This window comes from Cimex lectularius, unplaced genomic scaffold (genome assembly GCF_000648675.2).
Source record: "Cimex lectularius strain Harlan isolate CLEC.00 unplaced genomic scaffold, Clec_2.1 scaffold32, whole genome shotgun sequence".
Lineage (NCBI taxonomy): Eukaryota > Metazoa > Arthropoda > Insecta > Hemiptera > Cimicidae > Cimex > Cimex lectularius.
The window spans coordinates 1,219,940-1,244,751 of NW_019392689.1; the positions used below are offsets into that span (position 1 = coordinate 1,219,940).

The following is a 24,812-nucleotide window of genomic DNA, read 5'->3' on the forward strand; positions in this document are numbered from 1 at the left end:
AGTAGACCTCCATTTTTACATGACAGGAATAATAGGTATGTTCTGTGCTCTGCTCTTCGTAGAACCCACATAAATTTCTTCCTCCGCTCAAAACAATTCGTTTTATTAGTTTTATAACTAAAATGGGCAGCCTTGACAGCGGTACAAAGCAGGACTGCCTTCAACCCCAGCGCGATGGGAACCTTGACAAGCCAAATTCAGACAAGTCGACCGGTTATGATGTTGCATTTTATTTTTATTTTTACTATTTATTTTCCCAAGGAATCGGCTTGTCTACCATCATCAATATTATGCTTTCGAAGGTATTTATTTATCTTTAGAAATCAGTTAACCAACACCGAACGGAGAGGCTCCAAAAAAATTGATTTCATTGAAGATATTTTGAGCAAAACCACCAACCACCAGCCGCGTCGGCTAGAAAAAACTCCGGTTTGATGATTTCGACTCCAGTAACAAAGAATGCGGAAAATAATAAAAAGTTAAGAACGAGAAAGATATGGTTCCGTCCTAACTCCTCCTTCCTACTATTCGGAATTTGGAAAAAACAGCTTAGAGCATTACCATGATCATCTATGGACAATTTAAGGTGCTTTGGAAAGTAAAAAAATGGTAACATAGGGTAAAATTATCAAGGGTCCGGCAGACGATGATTACTATGCCGTATTTTGGAACATGTGTTTTATTTTATTTTTCGTTTTAATTATAAAAAGATGTACATATTTTATATTTTATTGATTTATGTTAATAAAAAGTGGTCCCCAAAACAGTAATTATCAGAGGTCCAGTTTGTTACTTCAAACTACTTTTCTCGCCTGCTAAAAACTAACTCTTTACCCACAATGAATCTATTGTTCATCGTCCGGTCAACTGTGCAGAAACTTCGTACATAGACACCATACGATAACCGGAAGACAAATCTCAACATACGCAAAAACCAACTCTACATCCAACGAAGATGATGATTACAGTTTGGTAGATTAGATGGGCTTAAACTACTATTCTTTTTTGTGATATGGGGTGTGCGAGGTTATGATCCTGTAGTAATAATAATGCTTTTATGCTTTGGTTCATAACGATTTTTTTTACATTTAGGGTTCCTAGGTGATCAAATTTGATTTTTTAGATAAATATTGAACACGGTACTTTTCTACCAGCCATAATAAGAGGAAATGAGTAAAAATAATAAAAGATTAACTCTTCCAGGTTGAAGTCAAACCGGAGAGGCACAAGTGGAAGACGTCCAAGGGGGGAGAGAGACTTTAACGCGAGGAGCAGGTAGGGCCATATCCCCTTGATACATAAAAGCCTCCTTCTTGTCCCTTTGAAAGGGATGCCAGGCCCTTCATCCCTTCCAGGGATCGTGGGCGTTGCCCTACCTCGGCCAATCGGAACTCGAGCCCAGAGGGTTGAAGGGGGGAGATTTTAAGGGCTCATCTCCACGTCTGATTGAACAGAGTCAGTAGGGGAGTCAGTTTGTCAGTGGTGTTATGCAGTCACAAAGGCATATCGATCATCTCGGCCTATCGGGCAAACTCCAAGGGGCATCAAGTATGATTTTATTACTATTCTTGAAAATTTTTAACAACCTAAATATGATTGTACCGCATTCTTTCTTCTCCAGTCCTTCCTTTATTTGTTTTCAAAATCATTTTTTAATGAAGAAACTATTAAAATTAGTAATAGCTATTAATCTATTACAAAGAACAATTACTTATTAAGAAGTAAAGTTATATTGTGTTTACTCAAAAAAATATGAAAATTAATTTCATTGAACATTCTTGAGCATCAATTTATAAACATGCTTGACATTTATAGTCTACGAAACATTATCTTAATAAAAAACAATATATATTATTGTTAAGGCGAGTTTACACAGTTAGGGATGTATTCCATACATAACTCTCAACACGACAGACAAAAATGACACATCACACGGAAAACAAACAATTTCAGCCCTGAAGATGATCTCAATAAAGATCGAAACGTTGGCACGACAAAGAAAATGTTTTTCTACAACCACCAGACCGCATCTCACGACCTCCAAATAATCATCAAGTAACGATCACTAAACACCACACACACACATAAAATTGGGTATTGAGGATTTAATTATTGTTTATCTTCTAGCCTGGGTATAATATTGTTTAATATTAGCTTAAAGCTGTTTAACACCTGTATACAATTATGAAATAATGAAATAACCTGTAGCCAGAGAACTAATGTTCTAACAAAATAGTAGTAGTTTGCGTATGAGTAAAATAATAATTTGAGAAGAGACGGGCCCAGGGCCGCCTTGGATAATAAAAAAAAGGCATAAACACAAGTCTTAATATAACAAACTGACTTCTTAATAACATTAATATATAATGTGAATTATATTTTAAATTATTATTTTTTATAATAAAAAGGCTACAATCTAGTTTTGCGTTGTTTTGCGATTTGACTTCCGTAAACACGTGAATTTTTTGGAATAAAAGCCGACTAGAAAACAAACGTGTGTATAATTTTTGTTTGTTCTTTTTACGAGTTTTTAGCCGGTCAATAAATAAAAGTAAATATATAAAATTCATAAAATTCCTCAGATACTCTGGAACTCTGATAATCTGTCCGCTTACATAAAGACTCATATAATGTTGTTGTCATAATGACTAAATGTTGTTAAGTTAATTCTTTAAATCATAAAAGTATCTTCAACAACTGAATTATGAGTATATTTTGTAATTAGGTCTTTACTACATTGATAATTTGAATAAGGAGACATCTTGAAAACCTGTTAGAATAGAAGATATCTAGCAGAATATTTAGATGTTCTAATTAATTTTATTAAAATGAATTACTATTCTTTTAATATGCATAGTTTTATTTATAAAATAAAACTTTGAAGTTTTAAAAGTAAATGATATTTGAAAGTGCAAAAAATTAGATAGGATCCTTAAATTTTCATTGTTTTATAATTATATATTTTATAGATATTTATTTAATGTATTTCAATTTTTGAAACAAGTTAAACGTAAAAGTAATTACTGTTTTCATCTTGGACATGTTACTGCTATTTTCTGTTTGTAGACTTTACTCCGACCGCTTTATTTCGTCCCGTTGTAGTCTGTGCCCAGTGGCAATCAAAATCATCCTGTTTACGATTTACGTCCAATATTTTTCTTTTTGCAAAATTGACAGTTAATTGTGAATGTGACCAAGGAGAAAATCAATTTAAGAGGGCCGAATGGAAATTCATGAATCGAATCCTTGCCGGCGGCACAGGTCCATTCAAATCACCCGGAGTGGTCGACCCCGTAAATTGATGGTGTTATAAAATTCTCTCGAAGAATTGTTTTTCTTGTTTACAATGGTTTACTGCCGTTCGTAAATTGAATTCAAAGTTAAACCCAAAGTTATAGAAACGACCTACATGTAAATCACCAGCACGTCAGATAAGTCGAGCGGGTCAGAGTTGCCATATTATCAGCCGGTCAGATATCTAGGACCAATTAGTCTAGGGGCCAAAGGCGAAAAAGCGCCCTTCTATCGTTATTAATCCAATTAGTCCAATTAGACAAATATGTATATAAACCCTTGTATCAACTATAAACGGGGCTCACTCTTCCCTCCGTTATAGTGTCGGTTTCTCTATTATAACTTTTTTTATAACAAAACTTCTTCTTTTTTAAAAAGCCTTTCACACAGAACGATTATTTAACTCCCATTTCCCCCAACAAATATTTACGGTCTATCCCGAGTAGGCGTTCATATGTGGTTAAATTAAAAATGAAAATTACAATCTTATTTTAGTATGTATTTGTTTGTTTTTGATTACTTGAGAGGGTTTTAGAACAAATGTTACCTATTCTTGTAATTAAAGAGTCCTAAGGATATTTCAAGAATATTTTTAGGATATTTTTTTAATATATTTGAGTGTTTAATAGATATTAGTTTATTATTTATTTTCCAAGAATATACGTATATTTGTACGAACTTTTGTGTATAGGATAAAATACTAACTAGTGACAATATCTGTTAACTACCTATGGTTTATATTTATGAAAATGGTTCTAAATCAGAATTTAAAAAATGTACATAATTTATTTTAATAAATTGTTAAGCAGGCAGGGGTGCAGAGTGTTATTTGCCACGCTGAGCGATTCTGGGTTCCGATCTCGGCATATACTTTGGAATTTTAATTAATAATAATTTTACAAAAATTATGTAGTAGTTTGACCTATCGTCCACGACTCTGAACGGGTAGCTGGACATTAAACCCTACTATATAACAGGAATTTAGTATTAGTAAATTAATACATACTTCTTTACTTTTAGTCATGTCCTTATTTTGTTTCGTTATACGCATTAAAAAATAACGTTTTTGTTTTGCATACAAATGTATGTATAGAAAACCCCATGAGTATTTTAACATCTCCTTAATAATTTTTTTATCATCTTTTTCTTCTTTTTGGAGGAAATAGGGGTCTTTTATTGCATATAATGCTGATAGTTGAGTATACTTAGTGTCGAGAGTGAATGTATTTATGAGCCTGAATGTATGATGTGAGAGGGTCGATGGTAGAGTATCGCGTACCCATTATTTGCATAACCTAAAAGGGCGTTAAAGGAATATCGAGTTCTCCACCACCCTAATTGAGTGAATGGTTTGTAAATAAGAAAGTGAGTGAGTGAGTGAATGGGTTTGGATGAAGGAACTGATTCCATTGGGTGTTTAAATGACCTAGCGGTTGACAGCATCAGCATCCTCGGTGGCTGGACGGATCCAGTCTGACCCCGGATACCTTACATCCGGGTCCGAGGGGTCCGTCTATATTTTTATGTGTTTTTGCTTGATACTTTTCCATACTTCGCCTATCTTCGGTGATTGTCCGCGTTTTGTTTCTCACTCTATTCTTTTTTCATATGTTCACGCAATCTATATCCGCCTAATCAAAATTAGAATTGTAATTCGTTCGATAATAATTCAACTAAAATAAAATGTCAAACATGTACATGTCCTCTGGGGAGAAATATCGTTTTTCTATGGAGGACTTTGTTGAGAAGTTAAAATTCTGAATTTTTTTATAGCAAATTGAAATTTTATTAAATATCCAGCCCACGTTTCAAAGAGAACTTTGTAAATAACAATTTGATCAGTACAAGGCTTAAATATATTTGGCTTGTTTTTAGATGTTAAAATTTCTCAAAATTTTCCTTCTTTGGATAATCAGACCGATTTTGATAGATATAGTTTAATTTCTTTTTGCGTACAAACTTCGTGTTGTTTTGAAAACAAGCGAGTAGGATCGGATCAAGACAAACAACCTATTTCCGGTTGGGATAATAAGCCGGAAGCTGGGTCGCAAGTGGGCCACCCACGGTTTTTTTTCTCCATTGCCTTTGTACTAGTTCACAGGTGGGCCAGCTTGATGTTGTCTTTCGAATTTAGCAAAATTTTATTTATGACTTTACCTATTGAAAATAATCAAATGCAATTAAACTAGGTTGGAATTGTAGTTATAAACAATTGGGTGAGATGTCCTCATGGAGGTCTCCTGGGTGGTGAACGTGTAGTTTGGTCTTTTCTGATTCTTTCCATCAGCCTATCCTCGTTGACTTAGCCTCACCCAAATATCAGGAAACGACGAAACTAAATTTGTTTCATAGACCCAGAATTAAAGATGGCGAGAAGTCTAAACGCACCTGAAATATCAAAATAGGAAGAATAGACATACAAAAATGATCAGAAACCGAGAAAATAATATGTTTTGACACTGTGATCAAACGAATGGTAAAAATTTGTAATAAATTTATTTAATTATATATAGCCCATTTTATTACAATAATTAAATGAAAGACAAAGAACATTTAAAAGATGAAAAACATTGAAATATTAAGCGCTGACAATAAAACACAGAGTATAATTTAGATACCAATATTTGAAAACAAAAATAATATTTGGGGTTTGACTAGTAAATTAAAAAAAAAAAAAAAAATACAAATAAGATAATTATTTATACAATCCTTGATGACCTAGACTCACCGGTGTGCTATAAGCACGGAACGGAGGATACAATAGCTCTTAAAGAGCACAGCATGAAATGCACCCTGACTAATTACCCACATCTACATCTACAATTATACATCCGTATTTATACACAACAACACGCGCACACACACTCACACACACACACACACACACACAATAATATATATGTATTTTCAAATTGACATTAGACGTATTATTAATATCTATTTCAATTAATTATTCTTGTTAGGTCTTGGTTCAGATGAAAAAGTTAGAGTCACGAACACGAACGGATTCGAACCCATAATCCTCGGCTCAATACGCCGCTGCTCTAACCTCGGCGTCACGATAGTTCAAGTGGTTAGAGCAGCGTCGCACTGAGCCGAGGATCGAGGGTTCGAATCCCCCTCGTGAACACTAAGTTTTAATCTCAACCAAGAGCTTACATAACAACAACAGCAATAATTAATTGAAAGAAGTAATTTGGTCAAATAGACCACTAAACATAAAGGAATTTTATATCTATACTGTTGGGTCAATCTATATTGACCAGATCCATAATGGGAAAGCGAGAAGTGTAGTTTTTACGGGAAACTGGATGTAGAATAGGGAATCTAAATTAAAAGAACTTGATTTGTTGCGGAACGAGACTAATTTCAGGAATCTCGCTTGTAATTTTTTTAAATGTTGATATTGGTGTGTAGAGGCCAAACAAAACTGGTTGGAATATTGAATTGTAAAAACAGATTATAGAACTGGTTTCTGTGAAGTCATCGAAAGATCTATAAAACAATCCTACTAATTTGTACGCCCTTTTCCAATCCTAGAACTTTAATGTCGGAAAGTCTAGTTATATGGGTTTAATTAATCACATATTGTAACTTTACGGAAATAAGTGATAATAGAGCATTTGTCAAGTTCAAAGGAATGGTATTTTCATAACATTATTTATAAATATAGGTTGCCTAGTGAATTCTTAAGAGTCACTATATTAGAGATGAAGTGAAATAATTTTAGATCATCATCAAGAAGTAATGATTTTATAGAATGATGAATGGAAGGAAGGTCATTGATAAAGAAAAGAAACAGATCCAAGTTGAGACGATTTTTTAGAAAGCTAGGAAACCATTGTTGTTGTTAGTTGCGAAGTCGTGTCCGACCCATCGCGACCCCATGTACAATGCTCCTCCAGGCCTTCCTGTCCTCCACCATCTTCCGGAGTCCGTTTAAGCTCACACCGACTGTTTCAGTGACTCCGTCCATCCACCTCATTCTCTGTCGCCCCCTTCTTCTTTTGCCCTCAATCTTACCCAGCATTAGGGTCTTCTCCAGTGAGTCATTACTTCTCATTTGGTGGCCATATTATTTAAGTTTCATTTTCAGGATTTGGCCTTCTAGAGAGCAGTCAGGATTGATCTCCTCCAGGATTGACCGGTTTGATCGCCTTGCAGTCCAAGGGACTCGCAGAAGTCTTCTCCAGCACCAGAGTTCAAAGGCTTCAATTCTTTGGCGTTCAGCCTTTCTAATAGACCAGCTTTCACAGCCATACATTGCAACTGGGAAAACCATCGCCTTGACTATACGCACTTTTGTTGGCAAGGTGATGTCTCTGCTTTTGAGTATGCTGTCTAGATTTGTCATAGCTTTCCTCCCCAGGAGCAAACGTCTTTTAATTTCTTGGCTGCAGTCCCCATCTGCGGTGATCTTGGAGCCCAAGAAAATAAAGTGTGTCACTACTTCCATTTCTTCCCCATCTATTTGCCAGGAATTGAGAGGGCCAGATGCCATGATCTTAGTTTTCTTAATGTTCAGCTTCAAGCCAACTTTTGCACTCTCCTCCTTCACCCGCATCAAGAGGGTCTTTAGTTCCTCTTCACTTTCCGCCACTAGAGTGGTATCATCTGCATATCTAAGGTTGTTGATATTTCTCCCTGCAATCTTAATTCCAGTTTCTGACTCATCCAGTCCTGCCTTTCTCATGATGTGCTCTGCGTATAAGTTAAATTGGCAAGGAGACAGTATGCAGCCTTGTCGAACTCCCTTCTCGATTTTGAACCAGTCAGTGATTCCATGTCCAGTTCTCACTGTCGCTTCCTGACCGGCATATAGGTTTCTCAGGAGACAAATAAGATGGTCTGGTATTCCCATCTCTTTAAGAACTTGCCACAGTTTGTTATGGTCCACACAGTCAAAGGCTTTAGCATAGTCAATGAAGCAGAAGTAGATGTTTTTCTGGAACTCCCTAGCTTTTTCCATGATCCAGCGTATGTTGGCAATTTGATCTCTGGTTCCTCTGCCTCTTCGAAATCCTGCCTGAACTTCTGGAAGTTCTCGGTCTACATACTGTTGGGGCCTAGCTTGTAGGATTTTCAGCATAACTTTGCTACCATGTGAGATAAGTGCAATGGTGCAGTAGTTTGAACATTCTTTGGCATTGCCCTTCTTTGGAATTGGAATGTAAACTGACCTTTTCCAATCCTGTGGCCACTGCTGCGTTTTCCAAATTTGCTGGCATATTGAGTGCAGCACTTTTACTGCATCGTCTTTTAAGATTTTGAATAGTTCAGCTGGAATTAGGAAACCATAGGAGCATAGAATTACTAAAGCCAAATTCTTTTAATTTTAGAAGAGTTTTAGAAATAATACACTGTGTTGAACTTAATCAAAGCCCTTGTATATAACAACAACTTGCAATTTTGATTTAAAGGTAGAAATGATATAAGGTTGGAAGATAAGGAGAGTGGTAACAGTGGATCGCCTTTGAGGAAGCCATGTTCTTCTTCAGAAATTAGAGATCGGATAGTAGGAGAAAGTACATCGAAAACAAAAATAACAATTTTAATGTGAATTAGGGCAAATTATATTTGTTTGACAAGTAACAGACCACCCAAGAAAATGCCAATAGTAAATAGTGATATAAGTTAAATATCGTCCTTGGATCATGGTAATTTACCAATGCCTCCTGCGCGTTTTGCGAAGGCGGCCGATAAACAAAAATAGAATAAAATAAGCCTCGATCTTGCATGACCTATATTTACAAAATAGGCAATTACGCGTTGAATAGTTTTCTTTTCTTTTCTGTCTGGATTTTTCATGAATTATTTATAAGGCGCCGTTAATTTGTCTTAAACGAAGACCAAATGGAAAACGCCATTGGTGGTCAAATTATGAAATTGTTTTCCTAACGTGTCGTTCATTGTGTTTTCTTTTCTTTCTTCTGTTGATTGTCACATTTATCGACCCCGGTCCTGCGGTGGATTCGGAAGATCTGCAGAGACATATCACATGCATAGCATATTGGTGCAGACAATGGACAATGAAGATGAATGAATGCAATTGCGTTCATGTCACATTTACACTCCGTAAACAAATCTCCTCTCACAATCTACTAGAACACTGTTCCTATCCTCAAATCCGTCTTTGTTCATTACCTTGGATGACACCTAGACACACGTTTAACATGGAATCAGCACACATGACTACAACGACAAGACCTAAACAAACGCTAGGTCTTCTCTACAAGCTTATAGGACGACAATACGGGCTATCGACAAAAACCAAACTTACAATCTACAAAACTACAACCGATTTGGACAACGAGAATAGAATCTTCCAATATCCAGTCTCCATTTTTTCAATCTAAAGTCCGCAGATCAATTATTAATACTTCGTATTATGTCTCAAATTCTACCCTTCTCAACGATCTTAAAATTCCATTGATTCAAAAATTAATTCTTCACAAATTTAACAAGTTTTATAATGAACAATCTTTCCCAAGCTTTGTGGAATAGGACCCTTCCCTACAAGACTTCTCAAGAGGAAATGGCCCCTATTCTGAAGAATAGGTAGTGAAATTTCACGAGTGAAGTGAACTGGGAGAATAATATTTATTATTTTCTCCCCCAATATAAATAGTTGCATATATAGAAAAACAAGATTGTTACATTTATTATAAAAAAAAATTAAGAGGTCTGATACTTATAGATACTTATATGATGAAAATGTGTGATACTTATATGATACTTATAAAATACTTGATAGATTTTATTTTTTCCAGATCCAACCATTTCACACTTTAAATCAATTCTTTCAATTAATTAATCTTTCTATGTAAGTTTTTGGTTGAAACGAAAAAGCTAGTGTCCCGCTCGTGACATGAGCTTTTTCATGTCAACCAAGACCTTACAAAGAAAGATTAATTAATTGAATGAAGTAATTTGGTCAATCAGACCACTAAATTAATTATAAGAGGCACACATAATATTTTTTGAGAATTAAGAAATCCATAGGTTTTTGTAATTTATCTAAAGAAGTGTTCCCTTATGTTTCGACCCTCTTGTTTTTTAAATCTTTTCTGAATTTATAAATTCCTTGTAATTGGTTTTGTTTGGTAGGAGTTGAAAATTGGTTGACAAGTCATTAGTAGATTAAACAGTACGGTGACGAAAGTGCGGTGGCTCCGGGAGACACCTGTACCATATGGCCGGTTTCCCATGTCGGCTGCCATCTTCATTTATATTGCAGCAGTCACAAATCGTGACATATGGGCGCGTGAAGCGTCTCCCTGTGAGAACCCGATACAAAGCCAATCGAACATATGACCCCGTCACCACGTAACCGGAGACGCGTCATTGGAAAGGGTCGTCCTTATCAATTTTTAATTGTTCCCCCGTTTTAAAGAGTTACGGCCAGCGGTTTCGGCCTTTGGGAAAAACGGTTAATCCGGAGATAATAGGACGTTGTTCGAATCTGCGCTACGAGCGGGAGAGGGTGGTCGAACTGGTCGGTTTGTAAGGAAAGTTAGTCATTAGCCTGGCCACACGCTGTGATCCTAATCACGTGGTTTACACGGATTACCTCTGCCTCTTTGTGACCAGCCCTTAGCCGGCCGACTTCTCTAAACTTTGAAAATAAAACCACCAAACCGTGTAAATCTCTCAGTCGATGAAGGCTTCTGACTATGGACAGCAGAACAAAAAACCATGTTAACGATCGTGATGATAACGCTGGTAAACAGCGCACACTTCTGCGTTTCAAGATAAACCGTATTTGAAATAACCGGTCAACCTTCAAAATGTGTCGTTAAATCCTTTATAAACTGGTCAAAAAGAAAGTCTAACTAACAGGCGAATCAAATCAAGGTAAATTCCGTGCAGTTATTGATGCAACTCTGTAAAACACATTATTGTTATAATCCAATTTGTCAAAAGAAAGTGGAAAAGAAGAATTGTACAAGTCGAATCAGGTCGTCCTATATTCCTGAACCTTTCCTGAATTTAAAATATAAATTGAATCACGAATTTACATTTATTTATTAATTACTGAAAACACAGACATATAATAAGTCTAGTTTTAAATTAAACGTTCCAAGGCGACAAAAAATTGAAAATACAAATAAATGAGTTGTTTATTCATAATATATATTGTACTTGTAGCTGTGGTTGTTGCGACGTAAAAAATGTATTATTGCTGTGTTCAATTTTAAAAAGGCTTTTTGATTAGATATTTCTGTTATTAACTACTAAATTTACAGTTTTCGTGGTCCGCTTGATCAATTAGTTTTTAGTTGACATAAAAAAGTCAGTGTCACGAGCGGGATTCGAACCCACGACCTTCGTCTTGATACGCCGCTACTCTACCACTTGAGCTTGAGGTTGTGGGTTCGAATCCCGCCCGTGACATGGACTTTTTTATCTCAACTAAATACCTTAATTAATTGAATGTTATTAACTACAAAGAATGTACACCGAAAGGCAAAATATTCCACCCAATTGATTTTTTTTTTTCATTTTCTCGATAAAATACAATTCTGCTCTTAATTTTCTCAATGTTTTTATCAATAAATATTTGTTTATGTTATGTTTTAAATTGGGAATATTAATTAGAGTTAAAAACACTTAATCCTTTATCCAAAACAAGAATAAAGGATTTTTCAATGCTTACTTTTTAATGAATTTAAAATGTTTTTTCAGTCTCATTTGAATTCTGAGGCAAGAAAGATTTTAGTTTTCATCTTTGTTTTCTTAATTTCAATTTTGAAACTTAAAAATGCCACTTAGTGCTGAGATGTTGCGGGTGATGCGGCACTTATTGTTGATGGACGTTCCATCAGGTCTGAGGCTATTGCCATCGGTGTTCCCTACGAAACTCTGCAAGACTTTTTTCGAGTTCGACAGTTTTCGAGAAAAAACCATACAAGGCCCTGTTCTAGACGCTCTCGGGTAACAGAACCCCAGAATGACAGTTTTTTGACTTTGAAAATATTGCGAAACCGGCACCTTACGTTCAAGCGATTCATCAGCTCCAGTAAGTTCGAGGAGTCCAAATTTCTGAACGCACTGCGCGAAGAAGATTCAATCAGTATGGATGATGGGATTACGCCTCGTAAGAGGAGCAGAAATGACCACACAAATTGGTTGAAAGTACGCCGAGGCGTTTTCGAGATGTAATTAGGGCAAGATAAGGAAATACGCGATCTTGAAATGTTAATTAAAATTCTAATTAAAACAAATTTTTCTATCCGTCTTTTTATATTTTTCATTTTCCTTAGCAATTTACATTTTTTAAAACTTTTTTAGACAAAGACTCAATTATTAAACGTTTAAAAACGTGAAACTTCGATTAATATATAAAAATATATAGAAATCAAGTTGTATTACAAGTGGGTGGATGCTTTTGCCTATCAGTGTATGAAAATTTAAATTACTAAGTATTTAATTAAGTCAGCTAATTATTCAACGATTCTAATTTTAATTTTGTAGTAAAAAATCTGGTGTAAGGCCAATTTGAAAGAAAACAAAAACACTGTGTTCCTTCGACAAGATTTCGAGGAATATATCTCCTTCATCAGGACCTTGAAACTATTACTTAAATAATTCTCAAGGTTAACAAATATAAACATCAAGTTACAGTTTGCCTACGAGATGTACAACCCGTTCTTGATGAACGAAGTCAGAATTTTTCCATTTTTTCAACTTGGCCTTATTCCTGTTTTTAGTATGAAATTATAATATTAAAGGCCGATATCAGTTATATGAAGATAAAAATTTGTTTATACTTAGTATACTTCTCAGATTTGGTATTTAATTTGCCTTTAATTAAAAAAATAAGATGTTATCTCTTTTTTTAAAATACTGATGAATGATAAAAAAACTATTTCTGGCTCAATAATTCCCCAAAGTAATTTAAACTGCTATTACGTTAAATAAGTTTGAAAAATAAGGGAGGGAATTTCCATTGTTCAGCAGTGCCATCAAGTTGTAGACAAAAGGAGTGCTGCTCCGGTGTATTCCTAGATTTTCGATCGGGTATGTCACTCGGGGCTACTCTGGAAGATTAAGAGATTCCTCTCTTCTACTACTTGATCCTAAAATCAAACCTATCCGACAGATACTTTCAAGTCCCCGGTGGCCCCTCTTTATCGGTCGGCTATCGCACAGCTGCAGGGGTACCGCGAGGCAGTGACTTAGGACTTATCTTCTACACACTATAAACCGCAGATATTCCAAATTTCCAACATTTCCTGAAGCGATCCTCACCAGATATGAAGATGCTACCGCCGTCGATTGCTCTAATAAAAATCCTGCCATTTCAACCAGAAACCTGCAAATCCATGTCACACCCCTTGAGCAGTTGTACAGAAGGTGGAAGATGACTATAAACATACAGAAATGTGAACATTTCACTTTCGGGGAATAACGATGCCCCTTTTCCTACGAGCCAGTAGTCCACTTTCTTGGGCTATATATTGGACAAAGGACTTGCGTACATGGAACCCTAGCACAAGAACTAAAAGGACTTTTCAAATTTCATAAAGATTCCTGGACAAACGATCCGAACTGAATCTACAAAATAAAAGACTCATTTCTATTTCTATTTTTAGACCCGTATGGACATACGGCATCGAACTTTGTTGTCAAACAAAACGTTTCCACCTCCAACGTATCCAAACCCTACAATCCAAAATTCTTCGAACTATCGTTCATGCTCCTTTCTATGTATCCAATCTTACCATTCACAGTGGCCTTAATATCAAATATGTTCTGGACGTAGCGAAAAACCGCTACGAGAAGTTGCACCAATTATCCAGTCTCAGAAACCATGTACTCTCCAAGTAATCCTCCCCTAAGACTTAACAGTACCCTGATCATAAAACAGCGACCTCCCTGGTAACAGTGAAAGTGATTAACACTAACATACAGGACTACTAATGAGTAGTTCCAATTTTTTCTTATTTATGTATATTTTTCATGTTCATTTTGTTTTGTGTTCTAAAAGTAATCAAATTTACTTAAGCGCAGTACTTGGCGCAGTTAGAAAGAAAGAGAAAATAATTTAAAAAAATTGAGTCTAGTCATTAAATAGTACAATTTTAAAAAAATAAAATGTTTTACTATTTACAGGTCGCATATTGTATGACATACCCTGTAAAGTCTGCCAGGATCACTCTTCGGGAAAACACTACGGAATATTTGCTTGCGACGGGTAATAAAATCATTTGAAGTATTTATTGAAACATATTTTACAATATTTTTTCAACATGCATAGATTTAATGTTGTGTTTAAAATTTAAAAATTAATAAATATATTATTCTTTTGTTGCAGGTGTGCTGGCTTTTTCAAGGTGAGTTATTTGGATTAGATTGTTTGTCAACTATTGCGTTAAGCCTTACATTTATAAGATTAATGTTTGAAAATAAAAATAGGAGTTTATCACTCAAAAAATATTTACAAGCGTTTTTCAATCTGAATTTCTGAATCAGATCAGAATCCTTGACTCATGCATGGCGTCATAGGTGACAGTAAATAATTACCTAGAAAAGGCTATCTCGAATAGGTTAATTTTTTTCTTTTTAAAAATTCTTTAGAGGTCGATAAGAAGGAACAGGCAGTACGTCTGTAAGGTCAAAGGGGAAGGCGGATGCCTGGTAGACAAAACCCACAGGAACCAGTGCCGGGCCTGCAGGCTGACGAAATGTCTAGAAGCGGGGATGAACAGAGATGGTAAGTTTGAAAATAAATTAAATTTGTTAATTACGGTCAATCGACATTTCTATGTGAAAATACCAACCATCAGAATCTACCTAAAGAACTGTGATCATAAGTGTTTTTTTTTAAAGATTTGTGTTTATTTTGGTCATCGTGACCCACCTATTTATGCTATTATATTTTGCTATGTTGCACGGATTTCTCTTTCCCCCCATTAATGGTATAGATTTTGCCAAAAACCTAGATTGTTAGAGAGAAATTTGAACCATATCAGAAAGGTTTAAGATAATATTTAATAATGTGTGGTGATTAGTGACCGTTAATCGATAATTATTCAGAAATCGTGAGATGCGGTCTGGTGTGATGTAGGGGGCACTATCAACACGACACACAAAAATGGCACAATTACACAGAAGACAAACACTTTGAGCCCTGAAGATGATTTCAATAAAGATCGAAACGTTGGCACGATAAAGAAAATGTTTTTCTGAAATCTACATCACACAAGACCGCATCTCACAATTTCTGAATATTAATATTTAGTCTAGCAGGACGATTCCCAGTCTAATAATAAGAGAAAAAATAAAATTTTATTCACAGGAATAAACAGACAATTTAGACTTTGTTTTGATATGGAATTCCTAATATGGCAACCGTCTTCTCACTTTATACATTCAAGCTTATAAATGCATTCAAGGTAATACATAGACTAATTGATATAAATGACACCAAGGGACAACTATGCCACTTGATCAAAATATATTTGTGCTAAGGTTTGACAAATTTTTACCCTAAGCCTGGTCAATGATTCAGCTTCAAACGGTTTAGATTCCCTTTTTTCCTACAATGATTTTTATACATTTAAATAATTTAGTACTTTTTAAATCCAATGTTTTGATGATCTGACGGACGAAAACTATCAAGCTGTCAGATCTCAATCGACCCAGATCACCTCATAAAATAAGCCTTACAATATTTTTAATCCTGGCCCATTTTCCAAATATCTGTGCACGAATTATGATCTTAAAGACTACAAAATCATGTCATCTACTCGAATTTCTTGACGTACATGTATCAGGACTAGAAGGTCTCGTTGTTTCTGCCCTGATGCTGTTTTCTTTGCATTTGTCTCTTGTCTTCCTACTTTGTCCGGTTTTTCTGTTGCGAACATAGCTTTAAACTATTTGTTCCCAAATTAAGTAGTTTTTTCTCTGAGATGCAACCAAAGTGCACAGTTTTTTAATCTTGGGAGTATTCAGACACCCTGGTATTCTCCAGAGAATCCATGTACTGAATTCCTACAAGAACCCTATGTGGAGCCATGGGGTCCTATCTCTTCTTGCCGGAAACATAGTGCTTTGGTTTAAATGTAGGTGTATAAGAAGGTATACAGGTAAGTGAAGATGATTGCTCTTCTTCGACTCAGATTCACCTTTCTTGTCACTCTTTTTATGGTTGATCAAAATATTTGTCTTCTAGCGTACTACGTTTTCATTTAATAATATTATTGAAAACACATTATAATTAAGAATATATTAATATATTAACCCTCGTCCGTGTTGGTTTATACAGTACGACCAACACGTTTATTAAAAACACACAAAAATCATTGTGGTAACATAAGCTTAAGTTATAATTCTGTTAATGAATTATGCACATGCATATTATATGCATATTTATGCTCAACAGTTTCAATCTTGTTATGACTTCTTACTTGGTTACCCAACTGGGATACTTATTTAACAGAAAAATTTTCGAGGTACTTGTATTCCAGAAAATGTAGGATCCCCTTATAAAGTTTCATGGATCTTTTTGGTGCATTTTCCTAAAATATAATATAATCCCTATTTCTTGCGGACTCACAGGAACCGTTTTCATATATCGGCTACTAGTCCTACAAGAACCCTATGTGAAACCAATGCCCTTGCTTGCTGGACACATACTGCTTTGGTTTAAATATAGGTGTTACGTATCAGCACCGAGTAGGGTGAAGATGATTGGTCTTCTTCGACTCAGGTTCACCTTTTCTGTCAATCTTTTTTTGGATGATCAAAATTCTCGTCTTTTAGCCTAGTGTGTTTTTATTTAATAATGTTATTCAATACAAATATTATATTAAAGAATTCATAAGAACTATATTATCAAAAATTCGTAATATTGCTGTTTTTTTAAAAATGTATTTTTAAATTTATTATGTGAATTATAATAAAAAAATGATGTCTATGGAATATAATAAATAATAAGATAAAAAATATTAATTAATTGTTGTAGCGGTTCAGCACGAACGAGGACCGAGGAATTCGACGCTGAGACGTCAGATGTGCCTTCTTGTGAAAGAGGAGGCGGGCCCTTCTACTCCGTCCATGGATTTGTCCGCCCCCAATGCCTCGCCGCCCCATTTCAGCCCATTTTACACGCCCCAGATTGGCGAAGTCTTGAGCAACCCCGAGGCGATCTGCGAATCAGCTGCAAGACTGCTTTTCATGAATGTGAGATGGGCGAAGAACGTGCCTGCCTTCACGGGACTCAACATGAAAGACCAAGTGAGACTATTATGAATTGTCAGCTAGAATAACTATTTATATAATCGTGTTTACATTGTTTCCTATGTTATGTAGTTGATGAAGAAGTGTTAAGTAACAATTTGTTGTTTTAGACAACGCTGTTGGAAGAGAGCTGGCGTGAGTTGTTCCTCCTCGGCTGGGCCCAGCTCCTCCCATTGACAGACCTGGCGATCCTGGTCGCCAACTCGCCTAGGCTTCTCCAGGAAGCGGCGACTTTCCAGGACACCCTGGCCAAATTGAGGTCGCTCGGGTTGGACCACCACGAGTTCGCCTGTCTCCGGGCTGTGATACTGTTCAAAACAGGTGAGAAAATTCATTGCAGTACTGTACACCTATAGCAATACAGGTCGTTTTGTACAATTTATCTGAGATTTAAAAAAATCAATATGATCCTTATTGTAAATTTTTCTGGTACCTGAGTGCTTGTCTGCTAGTTTAATGTCGGTCTTTAGTCCCTTGTTGGTTTAGAAATCAATTTTCAGCAATTTGAAAACATACTGTTCACAAAATTTCGGCTTACCTACCCACTTTTTGTGGCAGGACAAGTCTTTACTAATAAAATAGTGAGTATTGAAGGAAAAAAGTTAAAATAGGAAACTGTAATGATTATACTGGACACTTTAGGTTACCAAGCTAGGCTTAGTGGCTCTTAGCTGTTCGAGCTTGAACAATATAGATGTTGAAACCGATAAATATCACGAAGTTATAGTTAGTAGACTTGTAAGTTAATTTAATAATAAATACAATACAGGCCTACAGAGAAGATGAAACAAAGGCTCTTTCAACAATTGCGCCACTCTAAATTCATATCCTCTGAGACAACACCAACAAACTAATTAAAACGAACGCGGAAACATCTCGGGACCGCCGTTTTCCCTTGAAATACACAAAGTGGGGTCAAAATCGGCGCAGAAACCGCAAAACCTCAAATGAAGACATAGTGAAAGGACCGCGAGATCCTGGAATTGCGAGGATTGGATTCGGTCATAAGAGGCATAAACAACATAAATAAAACATAATTTATTACGATCCCTGGTCCACCAAGGTCGGCATTGAGAGGGCGAATCTTGCTTGGAAAGATCAATGTTTTGCGAAACGGAAGCAAAAGTCGGCACAGTTTTAGCTTTGAATTAATCATCGCTCCTGAGGAAGGCGGCTTTATTAATGGACTATTATAAGCAATTAAAACGGGGCATGGCAAAGGTGTAAAGAAATTGCTCTCCAAAGATTTATCTAATTGCTTTTTTTGCAGCGTTTAATATTAAATTATCCTTCCGTATTAAATCATTAATTCGTAATCAGTGGCAATGAAACAAATTGGAAACGCAACGTAAGTGGTTACAAAAAAGCACAAAGAATACCTACAGTAGAAAGCAAATGTTTTTAAATGATCGAAACAAACAAGAACAGAAACTTAAATTATCTTTTTTACAAAAAAAAAAAAAAAAAGAAACAACGCAAAAAGAACGAAGAAATTACTAAAGAATGTCTGTAATAGCAATAAATTACAGCATCAAATGTAAGGAGAAGAAATGAATTAAACAAAACAAATTCCTTCTTTTGATCAAGTTGATAAATTATTGGGCGTAAATAGTTGTATGGAAATGTGTATACATAACTATCATTTTATTGATTAATATTTACGCCTCATCTTACGCCCATTAATTTATCAACTTGATCCAAACAAGGAATTTGTTTTGTTAATTAATTTCTTGTCCTTACATTTGATGCTGTAATTTATTGCTCTTACAGACATTCTTTAGTAATTATTCATTCACGTGTTAACATACCGCCCACCAAATTTTATTTCATTTAGTTTCTAACAAGTAATGCTTAAAGTTAACTAGGAAGACTTGTTGAAAATAAATGTTTATGTGAAAAGAAACCCACTTATGCTATTTTTATGTATAATACATAATTGGTCGGGCTCGTGACTGGTAGGGTCATGGCCGGCTCCTCATGGCGGTTTTTCTCTCGCTGTAACTGTCATAATAAAATGAATGAAATTTACACATAAAGACATAATCACTTATATAGAATGGGCAGAGAAATAGGAATTGGAGTATCGCTCACAATTAGTCTTATTGTATTTTATTATTGATTTGCTCTATCATATCGCCCACCAAATTGGAAGCACCAATTTGGGTCATTAATTTTTAATAATAATTTTTTAACAATTTTTTTAGTACTGTCCATAAATGATAAACTACCATAGGGGTTTATAATTAGTTTTCGTTGAGTTTAGTTGTTGATTTTTATGTTCAAAACCATCCTAAAAAATTGGACTGTTTTATGTATAACATAATATAATTTTAAGCTGTTTTTTGGTATTAATAATGGTTGAATTTCGAATGATCTGTCAAAACAATTACATCCGTTATTTAAAAAAAATAAAATAAAAAAAGTTAGATTTCTCCGTGGGGTCTGTGGGGTGATGAACCTGTAATTTGGTCGTTACAGATCATTTTGGCCTGCTTATTTTCTCTGGTTGATCTGACAGATCCTTTTCGGCATTTTGCCATCTTCAGTGTGTCTTGATATTTGAATGTTCGAATATAAACTGAATTTTGTTCATTTTGGAATATAAAGTTTATTTTTTTTTTCTGCAAGACTGCTGTGAATGTAAAAGAAGAATTTGAAATTAAATGCTATTTTTTATGCTATTTCCAACCGAGACAAGAAGTTGAGATTTCAGTTCCATTTCGCTTATTGATTTATTGTTAATTTAAGTGGGATTGCAAAATAAACCTACAAAAATTTAATTACATAATCAGTTTCAGCCAGATTTTGTGTCGGAAATATTTCAAATATTAAATTTATTTTAAAAATCACTTCTTTTATTCAAGCCAAAATGTTATTGTTTATTAAAAATAACATTCATTATATTTTAATATGACATTATAAAATAGAACCCATTGTTAAATACTAGTTATGCCTGTTTTAAAACGTCTTATTCCACCCAGTGACAGACAATCATGGCGAGTCGTTCTTTAAAAAAGCCAAGGCTTGTTCTACCAGGCTGATGTGTCTTCTACTTTTATTTTTATTGGAAAGTATCTGGAAGCAATAATTTTTCGACACCAACAAGAGGAATGGTCCTTTGAAATTTTTTTTAAAACGAATTTATCATGTTTTTAATAAATTATCCTATGTCTGAACAAGCCAGAGACGTCAAGTTTAACTTTTTGTCTTTCCAAGCTAAATAAATATAGTTATTATAATCCATGTAAATTTTGATTAAAATCTACGTTGAAATATGCTGCCATGTAATCAGTATTGATCATATCATCGCAATATCGTTTTGGTCTTTGAGGAAAAGTTATGCTTCAATAAGTCATTATTTTCAGCTATGGCATAATTTAGACTATGTGAGACTTGGCTGTTGCATACCTTCCAACGATTATCGTCGAAATCCCACTTGTAAACAGAAGATCGCACTATTCAAAAAAGGAACCGCACCTCAAAGGAAGAGCCGATAACGTGTGATCATTTGCCATTCTTGTTCTTTCGTTATAGCCTTTTAAAGGGATTTCTTAAATGCCTGAATATCGTAAAACGCACCTTGGGTAAATTCTGCCAGAATGGGGTCTCTTCCTTTAAGAACGACCAATATCTGACCCGACGCAGTGGCCAAAATTTGAGTATTACATAAATTTTTATTCCTACCATATGCCAGGAAATTACAGATTTATACTTGTCTAGAGAAAAATTAGCTGAGGTGGGATTAATCATAATTTAAGACGAACTTTATCGATAATCCATCTTGTTCAATAATTTATAATAATTTAACAGAATTATAGTATATAGTATTATTTATAATTATAATATAGTACTTATTAATTATTAGTGTATATTCTTTTAGAAGGTAGTACTGCCTTTCCATGTATAGTTTTATCCTTCCATGGATCCTTACTTGAAGTAGTGCCTGATTGCCTCTGCAGTCTCCTGGCATCCTTAAGATATTCCATGATTGGACTTGCTGTTACTGTATTTTAGACTCTGCTTTTGAATTTTTGCTTGCTTAATTATACTTATCAAGGATATTAGAGAATTCCAACTGGAATAAATATCTGCTTTAGCAGCTATTTATTTCCTTGAGAAATATTCGCTTAATTAATCATCTCAGATGTCTGCAGAATGTGGCAACAAGCTATACGAGCTGCAATGGGCTTTTAATATCAGTTTAGACTCTATGCTAGTTGTTTTTGTGCGTTAGACGCGATTCGACTTGCCATCTTCAGGCTTAAATAGAAAACGACCAACCAAATCATCAGGTCCATCGCCCCTCAGTCAAGTCAATTTTAAAAGAGATCTATTGTTTTTGGCTCGATTTACTCTATCAAAATTAGAAAATCGTCAATATGGATAAATCGTTTTTCCATGTCCATAATTATCTGGCAATTCTAAATTTTTCTTACCCAAGTAAATTTATTTACAACATGTAAAGAAATATTCAAAGATGCATAAGTTCAGCTAAAGCTGCAGCTTTTTCCTTTTATACAAAAGTCCAAAATATATTTCAGAAATGCTATTATATATTAATCAGATGCTTGATGATCTGTTTTTTTTCCAGCCCTCGAAGGAGAAGGGAAATCTCTGGTTGACGTTGCCTCGATCGCTGCGCTGCAGGATCAGACCCAGGTGACCCTCAACAAATACGTGTCTACGGCGTATCCCGACCAGCCGTACAGGTTCGGCAAACTGCTGCTCCTTCTGCCATCGCTGAGACTGGTCTCTGCCAACACGATCGAAGAGATGTTTTTCAGAAGAACAATAGGGCCGATCCCCATCGAGAGGATAATCTGCGACATGTACCGATCGGCCGGAGCCATATGAAAAATATAAGGTCGTGTATTAAACGTAAAAAAACAAAAAACAAAAACACAATATGTTTAAGTCCGAATAAGATCTCAGTTATAACATGTATGTAAATAAGAACAAGTAGATTTATTTTTGTGGAAAATCCACTATTCTGTCTGTACATTTCTTCTGCATTTAAATGATTTTAGATATACCAGACTTTAAATGATCTAAGTAAGATTTATATTTTTTATACCGTTTTATAACAGTAACTGTGATTTTTTTATATTCGATTGTTTCAATTGAACAGAGTTAAGATTTTATGTTAGTGCCTTCCTTGAGATAGTGCAATAAGTTGTACATAGAAGACATTCTTTAAGTATGTTACTTAATTATATAATTAATTTTTCGAAGTCTTTTCGTTTATCCTTATTTCCAACGGAAAACAACTGTTCTCGTAATAAAACAAGAGAAATTATATTGCACACAACGAGAAATATAAATATTTTTGTGCTTTTTTCACGTTTTCTTTTTGTTTACGAAATGAGTCCAAATGATATCAATCATTCAAAAATTCGACCTTCGTTTATCATCTAAAGAAGGTGTGCCGTTTGCATTCTATCACGCGGACGTTCTTGCTCTATGTGGGTTTTTCTATTCATTTTAACCTTTTGCACAGGCTTTAAAACGAGTAAACCGCAGCCACATTGAGACAAAGAGACGGTAATGAAGGATATACGTCCCTGAACCTTCGCCGGTGCCGGTCGTTGAAAAACTACAGGCCTTTGAATGGTTTATTTCTTTATGAGACAGTCTTCGTGTTGTCGTTTGCGATAGTTTGGTTTATAGCGTGGACATTGCGCGCTTTTGCACTTACTCCCAGGTCCGACGACCTTTATATTTATGACCCATAGACTTTTACCGTTTCACAACTGTCTTTATTCTGGGAAACATTATTAATCCGTTTGAACTGATTTAAGCTGACCATAATGGGAAAAATGCCACTTTTATGTTACAAACACATACACGGAGAAGAAAACTTAAATTGTACTTATATGTCTCTAAGTAGTTCTAAGTAGTGACATGCAACATTCCTACTATTAACATTTTTGTTTAAAATATGAATGGAAAAAAGAGGAAAAACTGAGATCTCTTTCATTTGTATTCACTTTATAATTTTATTGTTTTTAATATGAAATACTCAAGTGAGCTTTACCAGATATTTTCCTGTACCAGTAATCATTGAAAAACGGTTCTGAAGCTTTTGACATCTCAGAGGGTTTGCGTACTTCAAGATAATGGATGTTTCGGCGTATGCTGATGATTTGGCATTAATGCTAGCCCAACAGGCGGACCAGAAGGAAACTTTCCTAGAGTTTGAAACTACTGCCAAAGAGGTCAAAATAACCCAATATGATTTCTGACTGGAAATATTCATTTTCAGGACGTTAAGGTTTTCAATATTTGGGTGAAATTTTGACTTTTTGGTAAATTGGGGGCGAGCCTATGTATACTTCCACTTTTTAAACTTAATAGTAAGATATAACTAGAGCAGCCAAATTATCTATCTTCAAAAACGTAAGCATTCACCAGAGGGGTGTCTTATGAAACGGGATGACCGGGATGTCAGCTGCTATGACATAGAATGGAAAAGAAAAGATGTTGCAAACTCATCTATATGGGTTGTAAATAGTTTATTAGGCCTGTAAAGATGGCTTATTCATTATTTATTAGTAGTTATTTTGCTGAAGTTAAGCTAGATTTGTCTTCGCGAGTTTTTTCATTTTATCCTTTTAACCTACGGTTGCGATATAATTCTTTTTACTAATGTGTGTTTCGTTTTCTTTGGATAGTCTTCCTTATATGATAAAATATGGTAAGATATTGTGAAATAAAAATATTTCTCAAGAAATACGTTGTTTTATACTAATATCCGATATGAAATGAAAAACATGTCTAAAGTGTACCTAATGATGACAATATCGGAGACTAGGAAGCTAAGGAGATCAACTCGATCCTCCTCTTAAGAAGCATTACGTCATAACAATAATGCTTCATATAATAAGAAATGACACTTATGGCTGCAATTCTTTTCCTTGGGTCTTTTTGATATCCTAGGTTATATCTCCATTGAGCAGTAGCTTTGCATTTGAATATAATAATGGTGGCCACATTGTATAACCTTCAAATGAGTTCATCCTTGAATATACCCATGCTTAGGTATGTCCTCAGATGTCAGAGACCCCTTATCACTTCCCTGAATTTTACCCTCTCTAGCTTTAGTAATGTGTTTGCCGATTTGGGGGGGGCTCTTTAATCTTAAATTCACTGTGTCCGGCAACTCTGAGTTCTTTGACCTCTTTTTTTTCTGAGATGGAAGATTCTGTATTTGTCTTTTTTGTCCTAAGTATAATTTCAATCTCATATATGATCTTGCAGATCTTCCTTTGCCC

At 35.0% G+C, this 24,812-nt stretch overlaps 1 protein-coding gene across 2 annotated transcripts; it reads left to right on the forward strand.

The window, feature by feature from the left end:
• The first annotated feature begins 1,483 nt into the window (after window positions 1–1,483).
• Window positions 1,484–22,722, forward strand: LOC106664986 (nuclear receptor subfamily 2 group E member 1). 2 transcript variants are annotated; one of them, XM_014391099.2, is made up of 7 exons: window positions 1,484–1,548; window positions 14,410–14,491; window positions 14,612–14,630; window positions 14,875–15,010; window positions 17,267–17,538; window positions 17,652–17,862; window positions 22,133–22,722. In XM_014391099.2, the coding sequence occupies exons 1-7, from the start codon at window positions 1,488–1,490 to the stop codon at window positions 22,393–22,395; spliced, it is 1,044 nt and encodes a 347-aa protein (XP_014246585.1). In that variant the 5' UTR covers window positions 1,484–1,487; the 3' UTR covers window positions 22,396–22,722. The 2 variants fall into 2 exon arrangements, with proteins under 2 accessions (XP_014246585.1, XP_024081651.1); XM_024225883.1 differs by lacking the exon at window positions 1,484–1,548 and adding an exon at window positions 14,186–14,220.
• The last annotated feature ends 2,090 nt before the right edge of the window (window positions 22,723–24,812 follow it).